At 28.6% G+C, this 11,193-nt stretch overlaps 1 protein-coding gene across 1 annotated transcript; it reads left to right on the forward strand.

Annotated features, from left to right (window-relative positions):
* The first annotated feature begins 360 nt into the window (after positions 1–360).
* LOC114175013 (FAD/NAD(P)-binding oxidoreductase) lies at positions 361–6,195 on the forward strand. The gene is made up of 13 exons (XM_028059765.2): positions 361–668; positions 802–844; positions 928–1,003; positions 1,581–1,640; positions 1,723–1,773; positions 2,997–3,051; positions 3,387–3,457; positions 3,542–3,593; positions 4,017–4,094; positions 4,353–4,442; positions 4,526–4,639; positions 5,650–5,718; positions 5,801–6,195. Exons 1-13 carry the CDS (start codon positions 513–515, stop codon positions 5,855–5,857), a joined length of 972 nt encoding a protein of 323 aa, XP_027915566.1. The 5' UTR covers positions 361–512; the 3' UTR covers positions 5,858–6,195.
* Positions 6,196–11,193: the final 4,998 nt, after the last annotated feature.

Below are 11,193 nucleotides of genomic sequence, written 5' to 3' on the forward strand. Positions count from 1 at the left end.
AAATTAACTTGGTAGATGAAGTGTTGCACATAATAAAGAAACTTCAAAACAAAACTAACATAAAACTGAGTTAGTCTAGCAAGCTGCCGAACTATACAAGCAATGTTCACTTAAAAAATTAGATACATAATGTCAAAATTGTAAAATGAAATGGTTTTTACAATAAGAGTTCAATTAGGTTTCTGTTAAGTAAATAATCTATGCATTATATTTTTAAAGAGTATAAAAAATGTAAAAAGACATTTATCTCATTATATTTCCTTCACAAATTATCGTGTACTAAGGATGAAAGTGATCTTAATTTAGGCTGTCTTTGTTTAGGAGAATTTAAAATCTTAAAAGAAGGGTTTATGAAGCAGTGGCAACGACTGGTCGTTTAATATTTGCACAAGAGAAACAAATAGAGCATCTAGAAGGAGGCGTGAAAGTGAGAGTTAGGGGTTGAAAATCTTGATCCCTGGGTTTGCCTTGCGTTGCGCGCTTCTGGAATCTGTTCCTAAAACACAACCCAAATGGCTGCTCTCTTGAGAAGGTTTGCGAGAGCCACTCCGATACCATTCGCCGCCCAATCCAACTCCTCTCACTCCAATCTCCGCCTTCCCTTCGCTGCTATCGCCGCCATTTCCGGCGGAGTCTCCTTCCTTTACTACCATTCCTCTCCCGACCTCGTAATTGTTCTTTCCTATTCCTAATTATCAATTTTCTAAAAAAAACGATTCTAGATTTTTAGATCGATTCTTTTATCGTGAACACTAACACTAACGGAATAATAAAGCGGTTACGGTGACTGTTTGTTTGCAGGTTCATTCGCAACAAACAGGACAAGAGGAAAGTAGAAATACTGGTCAGTGTGGGTGTGCATTTGATTTGGAATTGCCTTTCGCTTCCAATGCGTCATAAACAAGATTCTGTACTTTTCTTTTTCAGCGCTCAACCCGGACAAATGGATCGAGTTTAAGTTGCAGGACACTGCCAGGGTTAGTCACAATACTCAGCTATTCAGGTATGGCAAATCGTGAATGGCTGTGTGTAGAAGACATGTTTCTATCTATCAATAGTGAAGCCTTGTTTCTTATCACACCTAGTTTTCTGTAGAAAATGCTTGTCTAACTATTACTTTGTAAAATATTCTGGTTAAGAGAATTGAAATGCGTATCATAATAAGTATGTCAACTGAAGCAAGGAGCTGGAAATTTGGAGAAAAAGACAGGTGTTTAGAAGAGATTCTTAGGAGCTTAGTTAAGCTTATCTGGTCTTATTAACATTCAAGCTAGTGCTTGGTTTGGTTAAGTTTATGAAAGTGGTTTGTGGCCCTTCTTGAATTATGCTCTAATTATGTTATCGAGCATGTTTCGTTGCGAGACTGCTTATCAATTAAGCTCTAAGTTCTCACGTGATAAGGCTCCTATTTAAAGAACTTAATTCAACTGTTTTGACATATTCAAGCCAAACCATACAAGGCATGATTTCATTGTTGATGCACATATTCATTAATATTTTAGTTTCATGCGTGCAAATGCATTTTCAGCTTTTATATTGTATTGGTATAACTGTGTCTCTTCGCCTGTGATTGGTGCCAGGTTTTCGTTTGATCCCACTCAGAAATTGGGTCTGGATATTGCTTCTTGCATCCTTACAAGGTTTTGCTAGATTTTTCAATAGTTAATATGTTTCTTCTTTGTTCCAATACTATGTGAACTTAAAGCATCTGTATAACTGCAGGGCTCCATTGGGCCAAGATGCTGAAGGAAAACCAAAATTTGTTGTACGCCCGTAAGTTTTCCTGTTCAGACAATGATTTCATCTCCAGATCATTTTCTATTGTGGCTCTTGATCATGTAACCTTCTGCCAATCTTCGGTCTAAAACATTCACAATTATTTATTATCAGTTTATTAAATTGTAGGCTTCGTATGCTTTTTCTCTAAATTTATTTTTCTGTTTGCCACGATGGCCTTAGTGTGATTACTCAGTACAGCTTTTCAGAAGGCTTGTTGTCGTCTTAACACCCTACCTTGTTGGTTTTAAATGAATATGAAAGGCATTCATATGCTGTGTATTCTTTTCCACTTATTTTCTGGACCTCAGAAATTCGTTTAGCTATACATTCATTATTAAATGAAAAGATTAATTTGCCTTCTCACTATTTCTTTATCATGCAACTTCTTCCTGTGTGACCTTTTTTTGGGTCCCTTTGAAATGAGTAGCATTTCTGTCCTCACAAGAACCTTTCTCTGGATATGTTTGAATACTATTTGTCTTTTGAATAATGTAATTCTAATCATGTTATGTTTTGTTTCCGTTAACCTTTAGAAACCATGACAAAGGAATTTTTTTTTCTTACTAAAAGATGCAGTCTAGATAATAGAAGTGCAACATGTATACACTATATATCATAGTACCGGAGCGAAGGATTTATCTTATGCTTTTGCTGACAATATTTACTATTTAGTAAAATAATTGCATTCTTAGTTTGTTAGAGTGTATGAGATTCTCTAGCCCAGCCCCGTGTAGGACTAGATTTCGTTGGGAGGCTAGCTCCTTAGATCTCAACTTCTAAAACTTTCCGATGACATCTTTGTGTTTATCTGGATAAGTAGTATAAGGTTACTTTCAAGGAGAATTAATGAAAAGAATAAAGTTTGTTTTTCTGGTTCCTCTAAACATAATTTGTGTAACAACGTATATGAAATAATATAACTCAAAAAAGTTTAATATAGTTTTATCACAGCATCTCTACACGTGGCAGTAAGGCTACAGACGTCTACTCTCTCTCTCTCTCTCTCTCTCTAGCTTCAAAAGAACCCATTAGTTATTATTGTCTGCATTTGGTGGAGGGAGGTGGTGTGGTTCTGGTAAGGTCATATAATATAGGAATAAGACCCAAAAAATTTCCGCTCATTGTCAAGATCATTGTTGAGATACTAATAATTTATAGCTTACTGTTGATATTTCATGGAGGTTAATTTAAAAGGGCGCTTGTTTCTGAATCTTCAGGTATACTCCTATTTCAGATCCAGATTCGAAAGGATATTTTGACTTGCTTATCAAGGTGTGTCAACATTATGAAGGCTTACGTTTCTCATCTTTTAGATAGTCTATGCTTGGAAGAGATTCTCCACAAGTGCTTGTGGGAGAGAGATATAAGATGAAAAAAAAAAGGAATTAACTTCTCCATAAGTTGAAGTTAACTTTGCAGAAGTTAAAAAAAAATTAAGATAGTTATACAAGAGAGCTTTCACAAATGAGCTCATGGAGAAACTAATTTCAAAATTTCCTCTTATTTTTCTCTCCCATAAGGAGCTTACAGAGAAGTTTTTTCGAACAGACCCCTAGCCTACCATTTTAAAGGAGCACTTTGGTGATTCACTTTTCAAATTGTTTCAGGTGTATCCTGGAGGGAAGATGAGCCAGCATTTTGCAAGCTTAAAACCAGGTGATGTTGTTGAAGTGAAAGGGTATGTCATTTGTAATAACAATTTAAGATCAGAAGAATACTTTCCATATTTAAAATTTATATAAGAAACCCTTGTTATTTTCAGGCCCATTGAAAAACTCAGATATACTCCTAATATGAAGAAGCAGATTGGCATGGTAAGCATATTCACACCTGTAGCCATGGACAATACTGAGATATGGTGTTCGGTATCATCATTTTAATTTATTCTTATGATGGACTATGAGTTTACTGAATGTGGCTCCTAAAAAGTATATACTTCCTAAATAAAAAGTTCTTTTCAACATATATAAATTAAGCCTATTTTGTCACCTTGTCTATCAAAATGGAAAAGCATGATATTAGGTACTCCTCTCAAAAGTTTGTTTGGATGCCTACACAGAACTCCTATTATAAGCCTACACAGAACTTTTTTTAATCGCTTTATTTCATGTAGATATAATGGCATGAGTGATACGTTGAGTTTGTACAAATATGTTTGCATAAATATTTCAATTTGCTTTCCCTGCTATACTTGCCTGAGCTCTCTCTTCTTTTTCTTTTTTTATTGTTTGACCCAGATTGCTGGAGGCTCGGGAATTACTCCTATGCTTCAGGTAATTGAAGCTATTTTGAAGAATCCTGACGACAAAACTCAGGTAGGTGGTAAGCGTCTGCTTTTCATTCCCTGAATATATATAGTTTTTTGTCTACTCTTAATTTTGTTATCAAATAGCACTATATGGACTGTTATTTTTTTATTTATTTAAACTTTTGGGCATCTTAATTCATATCGGTATATATGGACTGTCATTTTGTTTATTATGGATATTAATTTGTCTTTTTAATTTATTTATTTCTGATGAACACAACTGCATAAGAAAATCACAGCTTCTATTGGCCTTTTACATGTACAGGTATCATTACTTTATGCTAATGTCTCCCCAGATGACATTCTGCTTAAACAAAAGCTTGACATTCTGGCAACAAGCCACCCAAACTTAAAGGTAAAATCTTTAGCAAAGATGACATTATTAGCCAATTACAAAATATTTTAATTGGAAACTCTTTTCTCTGAGAAAATTTGCAGATATTCTACACTGTTGATAATCCAACAAAAAATTGGAGAGGAGGTGCAGGTTACATATCAAAGGATATGGTTGTGAAAGGCTTACCTGCTCCTAGTGATGATACTCTAATACTGGTGAGTTTTGCTTCAAGTAATACCTACACAGCATTGACAGAATTCTTTTAATGTTGTCGTACTGATGATCTACTTAAAAATTTAATTTGAACCTTTAGGAATATAATAACATGTTTTTTCTTTTCTTCTGAGTGCAATAATTAGCCATGTGAGTTACTACATTGGTTGTCACTAGTGGTAGCTACTTGTGTTTCTTAATTAAGTGATTTACAGTTCAAATTCTGGTAATACCACTTTGGATATGGAATAAATCATGTTGAGAGGAAAATATTCATTTGGTGTGTGCTTAAGATCCCTGGCAGTGTCGGTCATCGTTTTCAGCGGTCCAAATTAGTACCTCTGTTAGTAGAAAAGTCATTCATGTCAGATAGCTGAAATATGCCCTGGATTAAATGTTGCATTCATAATTTTTTCAAGGGGTGAGGTGGACAAAGGAGAGGTCCACCTCCGGAAGTCATGAGGAGAGTACTCTAAAGTGGGGGCAACCATAGGGATTTGGACCCAGGAACAAATAGTCCCCGTTAGGATCAGGTGCTACACGGCTCATGGCTTTTGAATATTGAATTCATAGTCTGGTCAATGCTTTGTAGTTGAAACTTGAATGTATTTACAGCCCCTTCCATGGCAAATTGTTGCACTAGACCATTATTTTTATATTGAAATCAACTTCCCATATCGTGCTCTCGTTCCAATGTAAAATTTGTAGCTGATCTTAATCTGGTCACAAATCTCAATTACTTTTTAACAGTTCATAATCAAATTCTATTCAATTTTAAAACGAATGGACACTTAAACTTCTGAAGGTTAGCGCAATCTGCAAATAGTCTTGATCTGTGTCAGAAAGCCTTATGCCAAAACTATCGCCTTGTACTATTTTATGCTAATATTCATGTTTCAGTTTTTCTCCGGTAAGGTTTATAGATGGCTTAGGGTGAATGTTTAGCAATACGATTATTATTTCGAAAGTTTCTCTAGTTAATTCCGAACCATTATGATCACCTGCGTTTCAGGTGTGTGGACCTCCTGGGATGATGAAACAAATATCTGGAGAAAAGGCCAAGGACTGGACACAAGGGGAGGTATGAAATGATTTTGTGTGATGTGTCTGATTTTATGGATCCCTGGACTTATGCTCTTTATTTTATTGTTGATTTGCTACAGGTTTCTGGCATCCTGAAAGAGGCTGGATACACTGAACAAATGGTTTACAAATTCTGAGAAATTTATGTTTCTCGCCTGATACTAGCATTCTTGTCACTGCAGAATTCGTTACTGAAATGGTTTTCTGAAGAATAACCGTTGGCTGCGCTTGAAAATTCGAACATGAAATAAATATAGAATTACAGAGCACTGAAAATGATTGATTGTATGTATTTTCAAAATTTTGTGGACACTTAGTCGTGCGGTTGTTTAGCATGGATGTCAATAAAGGGCATCTGTGGGGGGTAACTTTACTTCTCCCACCCTACATTCCAACATTTTCTCAAAGAACTATGACCCAGGTATGAGGCAGTTTTAGAATTTTTTATAATTATAAAATTACATAATTATGATAACTAGAGTATGTGACTCGTGCTTTGCATTGGTAAACACTGAATGCCATTATGCTATTATTATACACACATTTTTACTATTCAAACTTGCCCACACAATAAAAGAACAAAAATTATCTATAATCTATAATATTGAAGTGTCTTTCTATACAAATATTTATTACTTTATAAGTAATTTTTTTAAAAGTTTTTTAAATTAAAATAACTAATTAAGATATAAAAGAACTACCTACAAAATCTAAAATTATTTTATTTTTGTAATGATTATAATAATGATTTTTAATTAATGAAAAAGTGGGTATATATTTTCACTAATAATACTAGTGGAGAAAAAATTTCCTTTTAATTACAATTTCTTTAGTACAGAAATTATTATCACTTTAATTTTTCACATACATCTTTGTAACCTCTTTTACAAAATTATATATTTTATTAAAATTAAAATTTAATGTAATAAATATACAAATGTGACCAATTTATACTTATTAATAGAAGAAATTGGTTTTTGTATCATCTCATAATTATTAAGTTTATATATTTTTTTGTTCTTTCTAATTTTATCTTTTCAAGGTAATGATGTATCAACTTTGATTTTAGATAAGTTAACACTCCAAAATTATTTAATATAGATATTTATTTAATTTTTCTGTTTAAATTTTATAATTACTTTTTAAAATTTTAATTAATTAGCTATAAAAATTAACCTATTATAAAAATTATTTATTTTATATTTTTTTTAATAATTATGATGCATTTTTTTTTGTTATATTAAAAATAAAAAAAAATACATATGACAATAACATCTATATGTGATAAGTAAATATATCTTAAAATATTCGATCGAATCTCCCAATATCATAGAGAATATTATGCTTGGTATAAACTTGTAATTATGTGCAAATGAAAACATACTTTATTGCATATTTAAATAAATAAATAAATAATATTATTTTAGGATAGTGATATTTTAACTCTTTTTTCTATCTATTATTAACTTACCACTTCAATCATCCTTACATAATTGAAGAGTGATTGGAATGAATTAAAAATAGGTCAGAAAAAATTGTCAAAATATCATTATCTATTATTTTAATGATTGTTAAAATAAAAACACTATTAAATTATTGAAAATTTTATATGAAATAGTAATAAATAAGTTGTTTAATAATCTAATTTTAGATTGTTTATATTTATTTTATTGTGATAATTAGTTGAGTTAAAAGAATAATTTTGGATGAAATTATAAAAAATTGTCTATAAAAATAGTCATGAAAAAAATGTGTTATCCATTATAGATTTTTAGTTAACTTTCTAAATACTCTTTAATTTTAAATTTGTTTTCTATACAATTAAATTACTATATAATAATTATTTAAAAATAAAATTAAAATATATTTGTAAGATAGTTATAATAGACTACAAATTTCTAGAAAGATATCATTTTTTTAGCTGTTATGGTGCATTCTATTTGAATGAATGATTTGAACGAGAGGTAGATGGTTGATTTGGGTGGATATAAGGATAAACTTTATATTAGTTTGTGAAAATTTTGACTAATTAAAAATAAAATTTAATTAGATGAAAAAAATAAGATTATCAAATTATTTTTGGGATTAAAAGTAATATAAAATGATATTTAGATGAGTTGTAATTATTTCTGAATTTTTTTTATGATAAATAAAATTATTAAAAATAATTATTAATTGAAATAAATAAAAATTATAATATTTTCGGTATAAAAATTTTAATATTTTTTATTTTCGATGTTAAAGTTCTAAAAATTAAATATTTGTTATAACATTTTTTAGAAAGTGGAATAGGTTACAAAAAAGAAAAAAATAGAATTGATTCCGAACATGTGTACATTTTTTAGATCCGATTTCAAAACTCCTGGAACTGATTTCATTTATGCGTGTATAGCCTCTATTCATGCACCATTTTTGGTGACGCCTAATCCATTTTCTCTCCATGTTGGGCCACATAGCCCACCTTGGACGGTGGGTTCTTCACCATGCACCTGACCTCCAACACATCCCTCATAATACACAGATATATGGGAGATGGAATCGAATGAAGCAAGATGGGATGCAAGATTAACTTGATAAATTACCAAATTCACTCACAAATCTTATTAGATAAAGCGCTCGATTGTTATTCTCTATTAATAATACATCCACACAAATGAACACGGTATTCATATACATCATTTAATTTTTTTCCACTCTTTCCTTATCTAAGATAAATTTTCTTATCTAAACTAGGTTTAAACCTTCGTTTATCTATTAATATTATTGTTGTTATAATTATTATTTTTCTATATTTATTTAATTTTTTTTTTTTTGCATTTATTTGATATTCTTTTGTAATTTTATGTATAGTCAGCGAAAACAAATGCTCTGTGTGTTTATTTTTCTATGATAATAAAAATAATAAAATTTATTATTATTATTATTATAAAAATAAATAAAAATAAATTTTATATCATTATTGTAGGTGAATTTTATTTATTTATGTAAAAATCTTTTAGTTTAACAAAATAGTTAAATTAAAAAAAATAAAATTGGAAGAAAAAAACAGTTAATTTTAAAAAATGTGCTAATTAAACAATAAAATAGCAAAATAATTAATTTAATTTAAAATAAAATATTATTTAAAGGGTAAAATAATAAGCAAAAAATGTAGATACTAAACAAAGAAATATCTTTATATAATTATATAATACTAGGTAAACATATCCGTATATGTGTCTACACAATTTTTTAATATTCAGCTATTGTAATTTTTTAAATTCCATTAATTTGATTTATAAATGGTAAAATGAGATGCTAAAAATATTTAAAAATAATACATAATTAATGAAATTATTAGAAAAACATTTAAAAAAAATTAGTTACAAAATTATCGATACATAAAATAGAAAATGTAGGTTAAATAAGTAAAAGTAACTAAATTATAAAGATAAAAAAAATGTGAGTCACAAACATATTATTAAATAAAATATAAATAACTTTTAGAAAGAAATTTAATCCAAATTTGAAAATACAACAAACAACAAAATATTACCAAATAAAATATAAATAGTTTTTAGTAAAAATTTTAATCCAAATTATAAAGTAAAAAAAAAAAACTAAATAAAATATAAATAAATTTTAGTAAAAATTTTATTTTAAATTTAAAAAATGAAAGTTGGTTGGGTAAATGGATTAAAGAAAGAATAAAATTGAAGCTGTGATGTGAATAGTTCCATACATACAGTTACCCTTGACAAATAAGTTAAAATATTGTATTATAAAGAATAAAATAGGAAAAGTAAGAGTGTACATACAAAAGAGGTGTATTTTATATATATATAGGTATAAATTATAGGTTTAATTATGCCTTTGGTCTCCATTTTGGAGTCAAAATCTCAAAATGGTACCCAAATTTTTACAAGTCTCAAAATAGTCATCTTTTTTGTTGAAACGTCTCACGTTTGTCCTTTCTGTTAAGTCAAGGTTGACGCCGTTAGAGGGTGCCACGTGTCAGTTTCTCGATTTTTTGAATTTTTTTTTTATTTTTTTTTTAAATTTTTTTAAAAAAATCAAAAAAATTGCCACGTGTCAAGATGTCATCGTGCCACGTGGCAGTGACAGTGACACGTGTTAGTATTATGCCAAGTGTCATTTTCTTAGTCTCAATTTGGTCCCTTTATTTTAATTTGTCTCAATTTAGTCCTAATTTTTGTAAAAATGAGCAATTTTGTCCCTCTTCAAATTGAAACAAAATTTAATTTTATATAAATGTTATACAAATATTTTTATTAAATTTGATATTTTTATTATATATTTTTAACATAGCTAAGTTTATTTAAAATTATATTTCATATTCAACTTTACTTAAAATTGTTTTCAAATTTTAAATTTATATGTGTTTGATTGTAACATGAACGAGTTAATTTATGAATTTTTTTCTATTAACATTATTTTCTATTAACAACTTTTAAACCATTTTAAATAAAGTTCAATGTAAAATATGAATTAAATGAACTTAATTTGGTTAAAAATATTTACTTTAAATATCAATTTTGATGGAAATATTTGTGTACATTTATATAGAAATTAAATTTGATTTCAATTTGGAGAGGGACAAAATTGCTAATTTTTACAAAAATTGGAACTAAATTAAGACAAATTAAAATAAAGGGACCAAATTGAGACTAAGAAAATGACACGTGGCATAATACTGACACGTGTCACTGTCACATCACTCTGTCACTGCCACGTGGCACGATGACAGCTTAACACGTGGCAATTTTTTGATTTTTTTAAAAGAATTAAAAAAATTTAAAAATAAAAAAAATTAAAAATAAAAATTAAAAAAAAAATTAAAAAAAAACGAGGAACTGACACGTGACACTCCTCTAACGGCGTCAACTTTGACTTAACGGAAAAGACAAACGTGAGACGTTTCAACAAAAAAGGAAACCATTTTGAGACTTTTAAAAATTTGGGTACCATTTTGAGATTTTGCTTCTAAAATGGGGACCAAAGACATAATTAAACTCAAATTATATTATAGTATAATTTATTTGATGATTTTTATGATTAAATGTTTAATAATCTTTTAAAATGTTTATAATTCTAATGTAATAAAAATAATAAAATCAATTAAAGCAAAAATAATATTTGTTTAATTTTATTTAAATTTATATTAAATTTAAATCGAATGACATTAATTCTTTTATGCTTAGTATAAGTAACTATTTAGTAAAAACTTATGATAACGGTTTATTATAAGTAAACTTTTAGCAATTAAATAATTACTTAAAATTTAAATTTATGAAGTTAATTTTTTACAATATTATTTTTAGTTAAATTTATGTTTTTTTACCCAACTTATTTAAATATATTTTCAAAAATATTTTTTTTATTTGCATTCATATTTATTATTTATGAAGTAATTTTATTTTACTTATATTCAAAGATCAAATATATATATATATATATATATATATATATATAT

This window comes from Vigna unguiculata, chromosome 3 (genome assembly GCF_037176805.1).
Source record: "Vigna unguiculata cultivar grain cowpea cultivar isolate G323 ecotype 2 chromosome 3, ASM3717680v1, whole genome shotgun sequence".
Lineage (NCBI taxonomy): Eukaryota > Viridiplantae > Streptophyta > Magnoliopsida > Fabales > Fabaceae > Vigna > Vigna unguiculata.